The sequence below is a fragment of the Pelecanus crispus genome, chromosome 5 (genome assembly GCF_030463565.1).
Source record: "Pelecanus crispus isolate bPelCri1 chromosome 5, bPelCri1.pri, whole genome shotgun sequence".
Lineage (NCBI taxonomy): Eukaryota > Metazoa > Chordata > Aves > Pelecaniformes > Pelecanidae > Pelecanus > Pelecanus crispus.
In genome coordinates, this window is record NC_134647.1 from 28,843,665 (window position 1) to 28,861,062 (window position 17,398).

Here is a 17,398-nt window from a genome sequence, read left to right on the forward strand (position 1 = left end):
TCACCCTCCCTTACACAGGAACTCTTTAGCCATGAATATCTGCAGCATTACCTATTTTGGCCTGGTTCGTTCACCCTGCAGGAAGCAGGATTGCTGGAATGCACTATCCAATCCCATTTAGCAGTTCCTACCTCTCCTCCATGGCCTGTGTTCAGTGCTGGGACAAGCCTGCACTGTCACATTCAGCACAGGCTCATTCCTGGAGCTCAGAGCATCCATCAGCTTCTAAACAGGCTTCTGTTGCGAACAAATTCAGTAGAGCAGTAGACAGCAGCCAGTGCCAGGACCTGAGCAAATTTCATTCCAACTCGAATAGCGTCAGTTTGACCCCTTAAAATCCAACACAGAAATTGTGCTTTGACATGAGGGCATTACAAGAGGGGAGGAGGGGATATTGCTGCTGAGCGCGTGAGTAGGAGAACAATGGCGAGGGGGTGGTTAAGATTAAACAGCTAGAGAGAGAGATTAACATCTCATGACTGATTTTTGTTCACTGACCTGCATAAAAATAAACAGTAAGACTAACAAATAGGTGATTAGCTGTGTTTTTCTAGTGCTGTCTTTGCTGTTAGAGTACTGCCATGGTCTTCACTTTTCATTGGCTAATACTTCCTGGTTTTTATAGGTAAAGCTGGTGGAGTTAAGAGGAGTAAGCAACAGAAATCTTGCTATGCTAATAAGCATAAAAACAGTGTTTCATTTTCAAAGTGCAAGTACCTGCCCCTTCGCTACTCCCTCTCCTGTTGGCTGGCTGGTGTCTGGTTGTCTGCACACAAAAATCAAGCCCAGCAGATCAGGTGGTTTGCCATTCACGTGTTCATGTTTTCAGACAGCCAAAATCAAGGAGCTGAAAGGTGCCTGTAGGTGTGTGCACAGTGGGGTTGGTGAATGATAGCCTTCTGCCATCTTGATTGAAATTTCCTCCTTTCCTGAGCTATATTGTCTCCTGAATAAAAAAAAGGCTTTGCTGTGACCAGACCAATTAGCCAAGACAACTTCAAAACCTTTTCTCAGCTACACAAGAAGCAATGGACATAGTTCAGAGCTCAGATGAGGTGCAGAGTCACAAATTTGTTCTACAGGACACAGAAGAGACCTCTGATCATATGTGCACACTTAGGAACAGTTGTCACATGCATACAGTTGGTGCCCACCACTGCACTGCAATACTTTCTACCATGGGAAAGGTAAGAGACCATTCTGGGTCTGTTCTTTTTAAGTACCTGAAATCATAGTTGTACAGAAAGTGAGCAACTGAACAGGGCATCATCCACTTCCTCTTTGACAATTTAAGAGCTGCCTGTTGTACCCCAGAGACTGACTCCAGTAGCAGAACTCATGGTGGCAACTTGGTGCTGCAATTCACAGCCCAGTTTATGACACTGAAATCGGTGATGGTTTCAGCTAACACTCTGGTCTGTGAACAACACAGCAGCTAAGGCACAGACATACTGCCTGCAGGACCAGAGGTGCTAACTTCTTAAATTGCCCCACACAAGCTTGTGAGTCAGAGGCTTTTGACCATAGACAGAGTTACTAGAGCACTGCCCTTGCAAGCAAGTCCCAATTTCCCTCTCATTTCTGCTACAGTAATCCTGACTTCAGACATGTCACTACTGATTTTCTAGCTATTCCTGAAAATTCCCACTCATTTTGGTCAAGATCTTTTTCCTAGTCAAACATAAGGTGGAAACACCTAGCATCCATCTTGGAATGGCAAAATACCCCTGTTTTGTGTGAGATACTGGTTTCTCTATAGGACAAAAATAGAACCAATCTGTTTTCAAAACAGAATCAAATCAATTTTGCCAGGACAGAATCTAATGTATTAAGTGCATAGGACTATATGTCTTCAAGAGGCAGCCAACAGTGAGAGCAAATACCAGAGTCAAAACAATGAGAAATTCAGTTTTACTTGATCTCTCTAAAACAATGTAAAGGATACTGGCTCCACAAGGGGAGTCATGGTTGAAAGATCAAGCATGTCTGCTGCATTTTCTATATCTAAGAATGGTTAGGGGTGCTCAAAACAGGAACTAGCCCAGACTGGTTCCAAAAAGCAGTTTGTTTGCAGCAAAGCAGAGTCAGAGAGAACACCAACTGCCAAATTCTGCACAGACTGTCACCAGGTCAGGTGCTGTTACGGAAGTGATCTGCCAGGTACTTGCACAAAGGTATTCCCACTGCCAGTGCTAAACATGTAGTCCCTTTATGTGAAGCAAGTATGTGGTATGGATGCCAAAGGCATCCGGGACGAGTCTTCATGGCCTTTCATGGGGACTTGCATTAACATCCATTGTTCAAAGAACTCGTGCCCAATCCATGCCGCAATAACTGTTTCCCTACATCATTCATCATCCCAAAGATCTACCCACCAGTTTGCCATACAGTTGGACTCAATCTTAAGGGTCTTTTCCAACCTAAATGATTCTATGATTCTATACACAAGGGATTACACTTTGAACTACAGTCAGATGTGACATTAAAGCACTGTGACAACTTTGCACTAACTTTCTGTATTATTTCATGCACACTCACACTGCCTGTTGCCAGTTCCAGATCAGCAACCCAGCCAGCCTGCAGACAAAAATCAAGCCCTAAACAGTGTACTTACAGTAACAGCAAGAATATGTCAAGACAAGTACAACAGTCAAGCAAACATCATGACAAGGAAATACAACAGGATGAAGGTAGGTCGCTTGAGGTAACCCAGAAAGCTCAGCAGAATAGGGATGAATATACTAAAGAGGACAGGAAGGTATCTAACCTGTTTGGAAACAGTGAGTGCACGTTAGCCCCAGTCATTTAATAAGGATACAGGTAAAAACAACATCAGTGAAGTGGTTTGTGACAGAAGGATGTGGAGGGTTCAAATTCCTGCTATCCACTTCCCCAGAAGACACCCTTGTCTTTCCTTTCTTGCCACAGCACTGAAAGCCCTTTTCTTTGGCCTGAGACCTTGTAAGCAAAGCTGCACTCCACTAAGCCTCCCAAACCTTCCCCTGTTCTCTCTCCTTACAGCCACAAACACTCATTTGTTCCACTGGAGGTGGAGACTATGTAGTTGCAAATAGAGCTCTTAAATAAACGAGATCTACAAAGGTGTTCATCTGCATGCCAAGTTAACTGATGAATCATGTTGACAAGGCCTTTACATGCTTGAATGAGTTTCCCCAAATACATAAGCTTATAAATTCTGGGGTTTTTGGAGCGCAGTAGTTTCTTTTGATCTGAAGCCTCACCTACTGGTGATGTAAGACATTTGTATAACCAGCTTTGCATATTCCATGAAGCAGTTTGTTTTTAAGAGTCTAAGATTTAGGTTCAAGAAAAAGATAACCAGAACAGAACAAGTCAAGGTTTGTTCCAGCCCTGCACCAAACAAGAGAAAAACAACAGAGGAAAAGTTCTGAAAGGGAGGAATACAGTTTTCCATAACCTACTAGCTGTGCTTTAGTGTCAAAGCACTCTGCTTTAGTATTAAACAAAAATCCTGGTTCCAGATAGAGAGCAACCTGAGTTTAATGCAGCTTGCTCCTTTTGAATTTTTAAAACAGACTTTCAGAGGGAAAAAATTGAACCAACTGATTTAGAATGTTAGCCAGTAATTCAGATACACTGATAAACACCTAATAAGAACCATTTTGTTTCAATCTTTTCAGTCTTCAGGGATGCAGCAGTTAACCACACACCAGGAAGGGACTGAAACTTTTAATCACTATTTCCTCCTAACATGTCTGTATTAAAATCTGTACACAATAGAAGGGATTAGTAGACAAAAGCTAACACTACCACGTGAGATGGAGACTTTCCCTGTTTCCAGGATAAAGCAGGTGACAAAGTATTGAAATGGAAGAAAGTTCATCTGCTCTCACAAAAGGAAAGATTGAACAAATACCATGGGACAAATTTAGACAAGAGGTAGTCGACACAGAGTGGGGAAGGAGAGGAACAGGCCTATACTAGAAACTGCTCAGGTCTGCCGAGTTCAATAGCTTTCAGGCCAAGGAGGTTCTGTAAAGAACCATTCTTATACACGCATCCCCCATTGGGTCAGGTGCACCACATGAAATAGTTGATACCAGCTGAAAGTGTAGCCCACTCCACAGTTACACAATAATTCACTTGTACTCAACATCAGCAAATGCAGCCCAAAACCCAGAAAATAGAAGTACCACATGGTAAATGCAATAAATGCCATAACTGCAATAAAGACAAAACATGAGATCTCCCCACAGCTTAGAACAGGCCCTTTTGTGTTACTTTTTGCAGATGCAGCATTAAGACTATGATATATAAACGCAACCACAGTGTTTGCTCACAGTACTCAGCTTTCACCTCAGCAAACTGCCAAAAATGGGAAAGGTGAGTGGAAGCCCCAGTATGCCAGTACTCTGCTTCGACACAGACACTGGGATGGACTATGGGTCTTTGCAAATGTTTATATTGCAGATCATTTTTTATGAAGACAAGAGCTTCTGGGGACACTGCTATGAATGTAGCAGTCACCACCTTGACTGGTGGTCCCACATAAAACAATGCAGTTCCATCCAGGTTGAAAAAAGGCAGCTGGATGATTTACAAGAACCCCAACTTCTCGGGACACCAGTACTTTTTAAAAAGGGGAGGCTATCCTGACTTCTAGAAGTGGTTCAGTCTCTGCGACTCCATCAGGTCTTGCCATGTAGTCCTACAAGTGAGTTCTGCTTGACAGGGTATCACAGTTTAAGAAATTGGGTGTGGTTTACCCTTTAAGAATATAGTTGTATATTCTCTTCAAGTAACTCAAGAGACAGGCAAAGTTCAGTAAGGCAATGCAAAGTTTCACTGGAGACGAAGGAAATAATCTGTTTAATACCGGTGCTATTTCCAGGGCATGTTCATAACTTGGAGATGCTAAAAGAAAGCTGAGTGACTGTTTCTAGGTAGAGACTGTTTTTACCTTGCTCAGGGAAAGGATAGCAGGCCCACCTGATAGAAAGTTCTGATGTAGGCTGATTTATGCAGTTTGCTCATGACCATACTATGTTATGATTCAATGACACAAGAACATGTTAAATCAGATTTGCAATGGGTACAGCTTTCCTAACATAAAAGCTGTGTTGGTTAAAATCAGGCAAAGAATTAATACTTGCTAAAGTACTTCTCTGGTTAGTAAGATATACTATACAGCATAAGCCATAGCAGCAGGAACACTCCACATGCCTGTGCTTCACATAGCTCAGCAGTTTGCCACATGACAATTGCCTGCACACCAGTGTATGATGGGAGCATATGGAGTAACATGGTAAATGTCTTTTAGTAGCATAATTCTGAAAAATCCGCATTATTCATGCCTGGTCACAAGTGATACAGATCATCTCAAAGTCACATGAATATGTTTTCTCCTACTGTCACAATATAGAGTCCTTATAAATCCCATTTCTTTACATCATAAAGCATCCTCCATTTACTTCCTACCACAGATGTGAACATACCCATTTGCTTGCACTCCTGAGCTCCTCCATGTGGGTAAGAATTAAACCTCCTCTATTAGCTTCAAAAGAGTGAATCTCTTCACAATCCCATCTCCAGAATAGAACACAATTTCTCAGAAATGCACATAGTAGCTGGGAAGGTTACCTTTTTCTGTATGTCTATCTTGTTCAGTAATGTCAGAATCAGTTAAATTTCTGTCTTTCCTACATTTTTGCTGTTTGCCACTGCAGAATTCTGTTTCCCACAAGATTCACCTCTATGTAAAAGAGGAGCTCCAAGGCCAAATATTGGAGCTCACTGATGATTGCCTATCAGTCCCAGGCCACACCCATCTTCCTGAGATCTGCTCCCTCAATGTTTTAGGTGGCTCTTGGATCTTGTTTGAAATGCCCAACTTCAGGGGCTGACAGTATTTACTGAAACCCGGGGAATACAGAAGATCCCCTGACTGCACTGCAGTAAATGCCAAAATTGTCTCTTTGCAGGGGCTCGCTGACTTGCACTGCGTTATTGCTCCCACGCTAAATAAACAGTGAATGCATTCCAAAATCCTTGTTCAAACAAATGTTCCTTCACTACTACAAACAAATTAAAGTTGTGCAGTCCAGAGGGAAATCCGATTCCTCTCACATTTTAGGGGGAGAGGAGGAATACTTTAAAAAAATATTCACAATTATTCAGCTGTTCCATAGTACGTGATAATTTAAATAACTGTTGAAGGTCCAACTGCATATTGCTAACCCTGGTAAGTGAGAGTTCCTCAGTCATTACTTTACTGGATATAGCTATTAATGGGAAGGTCTGATTCTTTCATCTAAGTTTTCCCCAGTTTTACAAGTTTAGATCTAGGAATAGATTCCAGCTCCATACTTAGAGGGTTAACAATACGCAGTTGGACCTTTAACAGTTATTTAAATTATCATGTACTGTGGAACAGAAAAGTAAGTCCCATTAATAGTATATCCAGTGAAGTACTGACTGAAGAGGAAAAGGACAGAAAGATGCAGAGGAACTCAGAACAAGGTGTATTTGGCATCAAATACATAATGCAAACAAGCTCCTCTGTGCTACCACCAGTCCAGCAAAGCTTTCCACCCTTATCCCAGCTGATTCCTCCAGAAAGAATTTTTCCAGATCCTTAAATCACACCACCTTTATACAACATGTTTTACTGAACCTGTACTTCATGAACTAGATGTTTAGCAGGTGTCAATCGCCCTGCCTCTGCTAACTTCAGAGCTGCGCTATCTATCTGCTGCAGCAGGAGATTGAGCCAAATCCCTCAATTGCCAGGCTATTCTGCATGCAAAAGGAATTAAGTAAGCATAGCACTGTGGATTAGAAACAGGACAACATCTTCTTGTGCTGGAAAAAGTCTATTGTAGCATTACTTGTCATTCAAGTAATTATGTATATGCCTACTAATCATCACGGAATCCTGTGCCAGCAGGCACTCTGTGCAATAATGAATGAGAGCCATAATAAAATGTAACAAAACACAGTTAAGGGATCTCACATCTTAACATACCTCTTCTCATTTAGGTAGTGGAGTCTAGATATTTTTTTTCCAGGTACAGTTAGGCAAATACACCACTGCTCTTCAGCAAAGTGCTGGAGATTTTGGAAAGAGAAAGCAGTACAGAGAGCACAGAGTTACTAGGACACTCCGCAACCTTATCTAGTACACGTTTAATTTTAAATAATTTCATCTAGGCTTTAAATGGTAGGCTTTGATTTTGTTTTGCCTAGCAAACATTCTGATAATGAAGTCCTTGAATAAAACCAAGCAACTTCTACAGCAATGAGGTAGACTGCTTAAAACTCACATCTCCACTTGCTAATGTCAGAGACCTCATTTAGCCATTATTTCACGCTCACATGACCCATCAGTAATAGCCTGTTAGTGATCCTCACCAGCCTTTCCCTGACAACACTGGATAGGAAAATAGAATTATTCTTTGCCCTTCTCATCCTTTCTTTTGTACATGGGACACTGTCTCTGCCCTCCTGCCTGTCTTTTACTGCACAAAGTAAGCTGTTCAGCTGCTGCGAATGTCTCATGTACACAAGAACACCATGCTTCAGCCAGAGAGAAATGGAGCATGAACAATTCAGCTCTTAAGGCAGAGGTGTGAAAAAGCATGTTTCCTCTTGTTCACAAATGCCTAATGTGCATTTACAGGAACTGCACAGTGCAAGTAATAGGCACGTTAGCATGCTTAGGGTAGCGTGCTAACCCAGGTTTGCAAAATAACACAGCACTTCAAGCACAGTATCTACTTGCCTGCTTAGAACAGGGAACCAAAATATTTCATTTGCCTTCAGCAAGAATAAAATAAAGAAAAAACAGACCAGCTCCCCAGACAGCAATTAACATATGCCTACGTACTCCAACAAAGTATCTAGTTCAATTAGGGCAATTGAGAAACATGGCTATGTAGTGATGTGTACGTTACATGCTGGCATTCCTTTGGTCAAAGGCAAGAATGAACAGAAATGTACTATTCGGTGATCAGAGTGATAGTTAGAATGTCTGGATTCTTGACTCTGCTGTGTCTTACAGTTTGGGGGTGGCTAAATCTCTCCAAATTTCTCCACCTGATACAGAAATGGTGGCAATTCCTAGTTTTCAAGCAGCACTGAGAGGTTTTACTTGCTTTTGTTTGCAAATGCTCAGAGAATCTCAAGTAGACATTAAGAACAAGGGTGCTAGAGGAGAGGAGCACTGGGAATTCACAGAGAGCCTCCAAGTCTTCACTAACAAGTCTTCTAGGTTCCTGTAGCTTGTTTTATGGTTGGTAGCAGGCACTACAGTTGCTGGCACACAGGGCATGTTTCTCTACACAAACACTCACTGCTATTTCCAGATTATCCCTACGCTTGAGTTTTTCAGGGGTGCAAAAGCAGTCAATCTCCACATAAAAGCAGCTGTCATAACAGCATACTAGTTGAGGGCAGCTGGAACAGATGTAAATAACCAGACTCCTAAGATCATGGATGGCATTTGGCTAACAAGATGTTTTGGCTCCAGACTTTAAGATCAACCCACAGCCCTTCCTGCAGTGCACAGCCCATCTGTGGCACATGGTTCTGGGAGGGGAAAGTCTACAGGATTCAAGGAGAAGCTGGAGGAGTACCTGGAAGACAAATCCACTGAGGGATATTAACCAGAGAGAAGTAACCTCCTGATCAGGAAACTTCTTAAGCTAAAAATCCTTGAGGTCTTGAAGTTTGAACAAAGTATCATATGTATTTGCTTCATATCTACCCTTTCCTCAGTGCGTACTCATGGTCGTGGTTGCTGCCAAGTTACTTGAGTCGCAGGGTCACCGGTCTGACCCACAATGGCTGCTCTACATTTGTAGCTACAATAAGGAATTCACATATCACTGCCTCTACTCTGGTCTCTCAAGTTCCAAACTTCATCACCAAGCTCAGTGTCCACTGTATTAAACTATGAAGGACCATAGGGAACCCAAAAGACAAGCTGGCTCCACAAAGCCAGCATGATCACAGAAAGAACAAAAAAAAGTGTAACACTTCCAAGCCTGTCAAAGATCTTTGAGAAATGCAAGCACAGGCCTGCACATAGAAGTTGTTCCTGTAAGTGAATTGAATTTGCTTAGCATTAACCATCAGGAAGAAGTTACTTTTGATGCAAAGAAAGCATGGAGTTATTCAGAAGCAACTGCTGGACTTAAATTCACGCCCTTCCCTCAGTCTGCTTTCAGTGTTAAAGGCTACAATTTTCTGGCTGGGGAAGCACCTCCAAGAGGGAGGCTGACAGGAGCGATACCATTTACAACACCCATTAGAAGCACAACTAGAGCCGTGTGAAAACAGTCCAGCTAAAGATTTGCCCCTAAAGTTTTGTAGCTTCATGAAATCACCATACAAGTCTCATAGTGAAAGATACATGCAAGAAAGCACAAACATGTAACATTTTGGTTGAACAAGAAGCCAGCGAGACAAAAAGATCTACTATTGCTCCATGCAGTATGAGCAGGAAATAAGAAAATGTGGCACTGCATGTGATAGGATTTTGTGAAGGTTAGTTCAAAGGTGGGTGTGGAAGGAGAGAAAAGGAAGGCAAGCAGGAGAGAAAGGAATGGTCCCTGGGGAAAAAAAAAAAAAAGTTATAGAGAAATATTTAAAACTCCAGAAGAATAACTCAAAACTGTGCTGTTTATCCTTTTCCTTTGAAAAACAGTCTTGAAATAGATAGCATTTCCTTGATATTTTAACATTGGTTTGTACTTAGGCCTTGTAATTACTAGACTGAATGGAAAATACTTAAAAGGCCTGATCTAGCAGTGGTGGCACAAAACTTTTACTCAGGTTACTTCCCATTACTCACATGAGACAAACTGAGAAAAAAATTCCCGCTAGAACCCAAAGATGATCAACAGCAGAATAATTTTACCTAAATAGCCCCAGAGTACATCAGCTTCAGCCTGCCCTTCCAATAAATTCAAAACAGCTCTGACTTTGAGGCTGCCTATGGCCCAGACTTCTAAAGACCACTGCAAGTACCAATTGACTGAGACTTGCACTGCACCATATCAAACAAGGGCCCAGGATGAACAGTCCTGAGCATCTTTGGGATTAATCAGGTCAAACCAAAACCTCACCAAAATGTTCTTCCTAAACAACTTTTTTTTTTTAAGTTCAACTGCAATTAAAGTTTCTTCAGCTGAAGCAATTACTGTGCTGTTGCATTTTGCCTCAATGACTCATACCTGAGCTCCAAAAATCTGTACATCTCTCTAGTGAAACATTTCTCTGTGCAGATTTAAAAAGGCTCTTCTCTGCCTTAAACAAGTGGTGTCCATCCTTCAACTTCTAGTCTCTTTATCTATGAGCTCTGAATTACGTTAATAAAGAATTTCAGCAGTGAAGCCTGGATGGATGTAAACATCCTTTATCACACATTTTTTATTACATCATTTTCTCTCTCAAAACTCTTACTGTTAAAGGAAACAGGCACCAATACCTGGCCTGAAGGCTCTTGAAAATCAGGAGTTTTTAGTAGCATACAGTGAAAACTATTTTACAGTATCATCACTGGGAATCCATATGCACTAAAAAACCTTTCTCTCATATAATCAGGGAACAGAGAAAGATTAAAAATATAGTGACATGAAACAATTCTGCTGCAGCATTTCCAGCAATTTCACTTGCACATGTTCCATCAGTAAAATAACAGAAATATTGCTTGACCTACCCTTTACTCTGATCCTCTGCTTACTGACAGTTACAGTAAAGTTGGTACCCCACAAGCTATTACTATTGTGTTTTGTTTAGAGAATGACAATGGAGAGAGAGAGGGGAAAAAACATTCATTCTCTTTACTGAGAAAAAAAAAAATCTCTTTTATCCTATTCCTGTGAATGCAGCATTGTGCATTCTATATAAAGGACTGCTGACTCCTCCTGCATGCTGAGGTGTCACAGCTAAACCCTGGCAAAAATGGCAAAGATAAGAACAGCTGAGTGAATGGAGCACTGACAAACAACCTAGCACATGCACAGCTCCTTGTAGGCAAGTATGTTTGCAAACATAGTTTGTTGGTCTACCAACAAACTAGCAGAGGGGAAACCTCTAGTGGTTGTTTTATTATCTAGCTCTTTAGGAAATTTCCTAAAGAAAGCCTATAGTGTACTTGGAAGCTTTCAAATGCTAAAACATTTACACATAAAAATCTTTTGGGTTTATTTTTCTGCCTGGCTAGTTTCCCTTTGAGTTTGTCAGCTGCTGAAACTTTATTTATTCTTAAACTTCCAAGATGAACAGGAAAATAAGGTTGAAGTACTCTATTCCAAACAAATGTAATAAATATCACCAAACAATGCCACTGAATTTAAGCATCTCTAACTTGATTTTACTGCTCCTAAAATATAGCTGCCCAACAGGACCTAGAGTGCTCAATGATTAACTTGAGTTAGACACAACAGTCTTGTTTTGTTTGTGTGTCATTAAGAGAGGTGAAAGCTTCAGCACAATTCAGATGTAGGAGAATTATTCCTTCCTTTGTGTATCCTATATTGCAGAAGATTTCTAGGAGCCCAAGACTGGGTGCAGGAGATGCGCGCAAGGTTGAATGATTGTGTGATACACAGAAGTCGTCTGTGGAGCTTTCAGTCAAAGAATAATGTGGGTTTAACTTTCTCCACTTAAAGCCCAGCAGAGTCAGAAACTGGCTTGACTACAGTGGGCTTCAGAGCCTGTGCTGGCTTTACTGGTAGGAAAAATTCCCCTGAAGTCAGTGGAGATGTGCTGGTAATGAGTAACACCCAAGCTCAGAGGAAACCTGCATCTAAATTGCCAAGATGAATTAGTTGCAGTCTCAGATCAATTTAAAAATAGCATCTTTGAAGAAAAATATTATTTCAAACCTTAGAGCAAAGAAATGAAATACATTCATTTATGACAATGAAAATCCAAAAATCCACCTATAACTGAGCCCATGAGACCAACTCTCTGCTTGAATTTATTATAGGGTGTACCTTATATCTTGAATGGTCCCATAAAAGCAATGTCCTTCTCAGAAGCAGTTCTCCTGTAAATAGAGCGGCCAGTTCACAGCCACAGTGTCATCATGCAGGTACTGCATACCAAACCTGCAGCTGTGACACTAGATGACTTAAGACAGAGCAAAGCATTTACAGTATTTGCCATCTTGATTAAGAGTTACTTGTCAGTGACAACTTGTAATGCTACAGATATCAAAATAAATCTTTCAGTTGCTTATTCACTTCATGATGAAAAAAACCCAGCCCTGGTGCCGAATAGTTCCTGCTGCCGTTTGGCATTAAGTCTGAAGTTCTGCACAGGACTGCATTGCTCTGATTTCCAGTTCAGGGCCTACACTATGCTCTTTTGTTTAGCCAGGACCTCACACTGTTTGTAGATGTGAACTCATGTTGACTCTCCATAGTACAGAAAAGTAGCAACTTTCCCTAGGGTCTGGGATTAGAAACCAGAAGAGAGACACATTATGTTAAGGTGTCTACAACCCATTCAGTGTGCAAGTGGGCCCCCCCCAAGTCTCACACATACTTTAACAGCACACTGTTTACACAACACTGCGGGATCTTTAAAAATCTGCTTTCAAGTTTTACAACACTAGCCATCATTCAGGTCTCTATGCCCTTTCTGTGTTGGGAGTTAGGCTAGCAGAATCCCTGAAGGATTCACAAGGTCACAGCCTTGATTCTACATCCCACTCAGAAGCTGGTATTGTGTTGCAGCCAACATCTAACTTCTGGGAGACCACAGTGCTAACATTTTGCAAGAATCCCACCTCTAGCAGCAGCTGGAGCTTTCCTAAGCCCATTTCCCTTCAGTTACTTTCCTTCATTTGCACCCTTCCCCAGACCAAGGAGTTAACCTGCCAAATCTGACAGAGTGCCCACAGGCCCCAAGTTGATGTAGCAGGCATTCTTGGGACAACCTTACCCTGTCAGCTGAGAGGGCATTAAGTTCAGACAGGTCACCATAGATGACCAACACCTACACATCCTTAAACCTTGGTTGCTGCCATGGGTTCTTTTTCCTAACACAATGATTGCTTTCAGGAGCCACTGCTGCAGATCCAGATCAGCTGAGCACTGTAACATAATGAAATCATTCATTAAACAACTTCTTAACTAAAGCAGAATAATTTGAAGTGCAAGTACATAACTTCACTGATCACTGGCAATAAGATGGTGGACAGTAAGGGATGGTTTACTTTGAGTGAAAAGTCAGTTTTGATGGAGGAAGGAGAACACTTTTATAATGCAATCTTGTACAGTAACAACTGGTGTCTTAGAGCATCTGCAAAATAAAGACACCTGTAGCATGAGTCTACACATGCTAGCTCTAGCATAGCTAACCTACACGACAGCAGAGGAGAGGAAGAGTTCTAAGCCTGAACACCCATCCATGAATCTTTACTGGCTGTGAGAGCTTGCAAGAACTGAAGCAGACAGAAGCATATAAACACATACTATATATTTAGCCTGGAAGAGTCTTTAAGATGTACCCTACACAAGAACATTCCTAGCACAACTGCAAACTTAAGGCCTCTGGTAAGGGAGCCTGTGCTACAGAGAAGGAGCAGAAGAGATCAATTTACTGCCTGGGAGTTTTACAGCAGGGGATTCATTATATTGAAGGCCCCCTGCAGAAACAAGCTGAAAGGACAGACAAGGACTAAAACAGTTACCCTGGGATAAATTCCTTCCTGAATTTAAGTCTGGTGAATGGTTTAACCCTGAATATATGAAAGCAGAGCAGCCAGGGGCCAGAGGGAATTAATACTATTAGCTGGACCATCACCTCCTAGCTTTAGCTGTGGCCAGTCTCCAACACTTTGAAAGAAAGCAGCTAAAATCCCTAGATACCAGCTTATGTGTGACGGGGCAAATAAATTCCTTCCCATTTCCAAATTTTGCAAACAACTAACAAGCCCTGAACTACCTGGGGTAAAATGTGAATATGGTGACAGAAGGAAGATTAAACACTAATTAAGTTTGCTGGCTTACCTAATGGAACACTTGCACAGTTGTTCATAGCCAGAGAAACTCGAGGCAAGCTGATCCTGTGCTACCCTCAGCAAAACACCACCCCAGAGACCTTGGCATCTTGCAAGGGCCAGCTTGGTCCTTTCCAATAGCCACACCACATACAATCTCAGGTTAATTTGGCTTGAATGCCTAGAAACTGGCATCTACAAAGTCCTGTCTCTTCACATACAGCAAAAGGTATTTTGCTAGTGGGAGCTTTACACCCAGCTGCCACGGCCACTTGCTTACTTAGAATGTAAAGGTTACTCCTTGCTTCTGTGCAAGGGTCTGTTTGTAAAGGACAATGGAAGAGTTGAGAGGCAGGTTCATTTCTAAGCATATTTCAGGTCTTCATTGTTAGTAAACAAAGCATTAGCCCTAAGACATGAAGAAAACCTCAGATAAAAGCTTTGCCATAAACCTATCTCAGCATGGTTTTCACTGGCCTGGGGCATGATCTTAGTAGAAGCCTTAGAGCCAAACAACAGGTTTGAGAATATCTGAAAGTCAGATACAGATTTTTGTCTTTTTCATGTGCTTCTACAGAAAATAAGTATAGCTTAACAAAAGTATATCTATAAGGTGTGTTTTTTCCTGCCACTTCAGAGGTCCCTAGACTCAAAGCTGCAATCCAATAGAGCCCATTCCTTTGTTGAATCTTTCCTTAACCTCAAATTCATGCCTTCTCCCTATCCACACCCTTCTCCCTACCCATTCTGTTACCTGAACTTGCTGACTGACAAGTTCAGTCCATAGTAAGATGACTGAGTTACTAATACACAGCTACTGAAGAGAGATAAAGTACAAAACCACAAGTAATGAACAAAGTATGAGAAACAACCACTGTTGTAAATGGACAGTTACCACAAGACAGCAGCTAAGGGACATTGAACTACAAATCAATACTACATACCTGCCTATTTAAGGTCCATGAAACAATTGGTACATAATTATGGGAGAGAAGGTGATAAAAAGTCTAATAATTAGCTTTCACAGTTGGACCAATCCATAAACACATTTTAAAGTACCCATACATAGCTGGCAATGCTTCTTTTTACATTCCTCCATTCTTTGACTTCCATATCCTTAGCTGAGTCTTTGTGAAGGTAAGTACACTGAAATATAAATTCACCTAGAATTATACAACAGCCGTGGGGACAAAGCTGTAGCCCACCTTTCTCCACTGACTTCTCTCATTATTGCTCACATTTGCATGTGAAAGAGAACTCATAGTGAGTACTGAATGTCTGTACCAACAAGAAGAGACTAAACTTGACTCACACCCAGTGATGTAGACATCCACAAAGCCACCTTAACAACTTTACGGTGAGCTACCTGGCTTAGGAAAACCTCTAGAAGGTTAGACCAGGAGACCACTCACCCTGTAAGCCACTGGAACAGACTGTCCTGTTGCAAAACACATATACTTTACTTTCCCTTCAGAGCACCTATATAAAGCAAGAGCTGCCTACACAAGCAGCAGTAATTGCCTAAGCCCATTGGGATAACTATGTCACTACAACTCCAGCAGAGTGGGAAATGGCTGCTTTATAGTCTGCAAGCATCCTAATTATGTGGGCAGCAGCACTTAACAAGGGAGGAGTCTCTCATTTCTATCAGAGGATGGGTTTTGTTGCTTCATTAAAGCCTGTTGCAAGAATTCTGTATGTGGGAGCTGCTGCTGTCACTTGCAAAAGTCATTAATACAAGAAAGCAGAGCAGCATCTGAAGGGAGGATTTGGGGTTTGTACATGGCTTTGCTTGGGCCTGACTTCTTCGAAGGGAGCAAGTTGTAAGAAAAGTTTGAAATAGGCTGTTTAGTCTAGAAAAGGCTGTAAGAAGATGCGATAAAAATTTGTAACTTAAAAAGCATGCTACAAAGAGCTTTCTTCTCCCATATTACTGTGGAAGGGACAAATAACAATGGTTTGCATTTGCTTCAAAGGTGATGCAGGTTGGCTGTTAAGGAGGAGCTCCTAGCAGCAACTCAACCCCTGAGCGAAGTCCCTCAGGTAGAAGGCAGAATCTCTTCCGTTCCTGGAGGCTGTTCACGGAGAGGGGTCTGGGGTGGTTAAGCATAACAGATCCTGCCCTGGTGACAGAGCTGGACACTGAGCTCTTGTTTTTTTCTTGATGGAAAAAATTATGTCACAACCTCAAGGCGGGAGACTATTGTGGCTAGCAGCAAGTACCAGAGCACATGTATCACACGACTAAAAATAATTTTACAGATACATTTTTGTCAGTGTCCCTCCATCCATGCTAGGAACTATGTTTAGATATTGCAGTAAAAGACACTTCTCCCACTCCTGCACTGCTGATCCACATGATACAACACCGAGCACAGATTAGCCCTTAAATTTCTCCAGGGAAGCTTCACTGATCTTCTCAAAGCAAGACAAATATGCAAAGGCACGTTGCAGGGACCAATCTCAGGCTGTCTCTGGGCTCTTGGTGACTGTCCCGGTTTCGGCTGGGATAGAGTTAATTTTCTTCCTAGTAGCAGGCATAGTGCTGTGTTTTGGATTTAGTAGGAGAAGAATGTTGATAACACACTGATGTTTTTAGTTGTTGCTAAGTACTGCTTATGCTAGTCAAGGACTTTTTCAGCTTCCCATGCTCTGCCAGGTACACAAGAAACTGGGAGGGGGCACAGCCAGGACAGTTGATCCAAACTGACCAAATGGGTGTTCCATACCATACGACGTCATGCTCAGTATATAAACCGGGGGGGAGTTGGCTGTGGGGCAGTGATCGCTGCTTGGGAACTGGCTGGGTATTTGTTGGCAGGTGGTAAGCAATTGCATTGTGCATCACTTGTTTTGTACATTATTATTGTTATTATCATTATTATATTGTTATTATTACTACTATTATTTTACTTTATTTCAATTATTAAACTGTTCTTATCTCAGCCCAGGAGTTTTCTCAATCTTATTCTCCTGATGCTCTCCCCCATCCCACCGGGGCAGGGGGAGTAAGTGAGCAGCTGCGTGGTGCTTAGTTGCTGGCTGGGGCTAAACCACAATAGTGTGAATGGTCTGTCTGACATTTCTCTGTACTTCTTTCTTTTCCTCTGTGCTTTTGTCCCTGCAGGCCATGGGATGGAGGGGAAGCCTCCTTCCAAGAGCACGTCTCCTTACATGTGTCCTCATGTCTCTTTCCCTAATAGCTGCTACTCTTTCTTAAATATGTTTGAGTAGAGATGCCATGTGCTCCTCTGGCTGGAGTTTTGGCTCATGCTTGGCTGCTTACATGGGTTTCTGAGTTGACTGGCACAAGGCAGTTCATGGTCTCCTCCCATATAGCTCCACATTTCTCCTTTAGAAACCTAACTTTAGGAGCGTTTTTAGTCCTACACAAGCCCTGCA

At 41.8% G+C, this 17,398-nt stretch overlaps 1 protein-coding gene across 1 annotated transcript; it reads left to right on the forward strand.

Annotated features, from left to right (window-relative positions):
* The first annotated feature begins 4,356 nt into the window (after nt 1-4,356).
* On the forward strand, nt 4,357-6,014 carry LOC104027262 (gamma-crystallin D-like). Its single transcript, XM_009477949.2, is given in 4 exon segments — nt 4,357-4,365; nt 4,453-4,560; nt 4,562-4,696; nt 5,709-6,014. Coding segments are annotated over 4 exon segments (558 nt in total).
* The last annotated feature ends 11,384 nt before the right edge of the window (nt 6,015-17,398 follow it).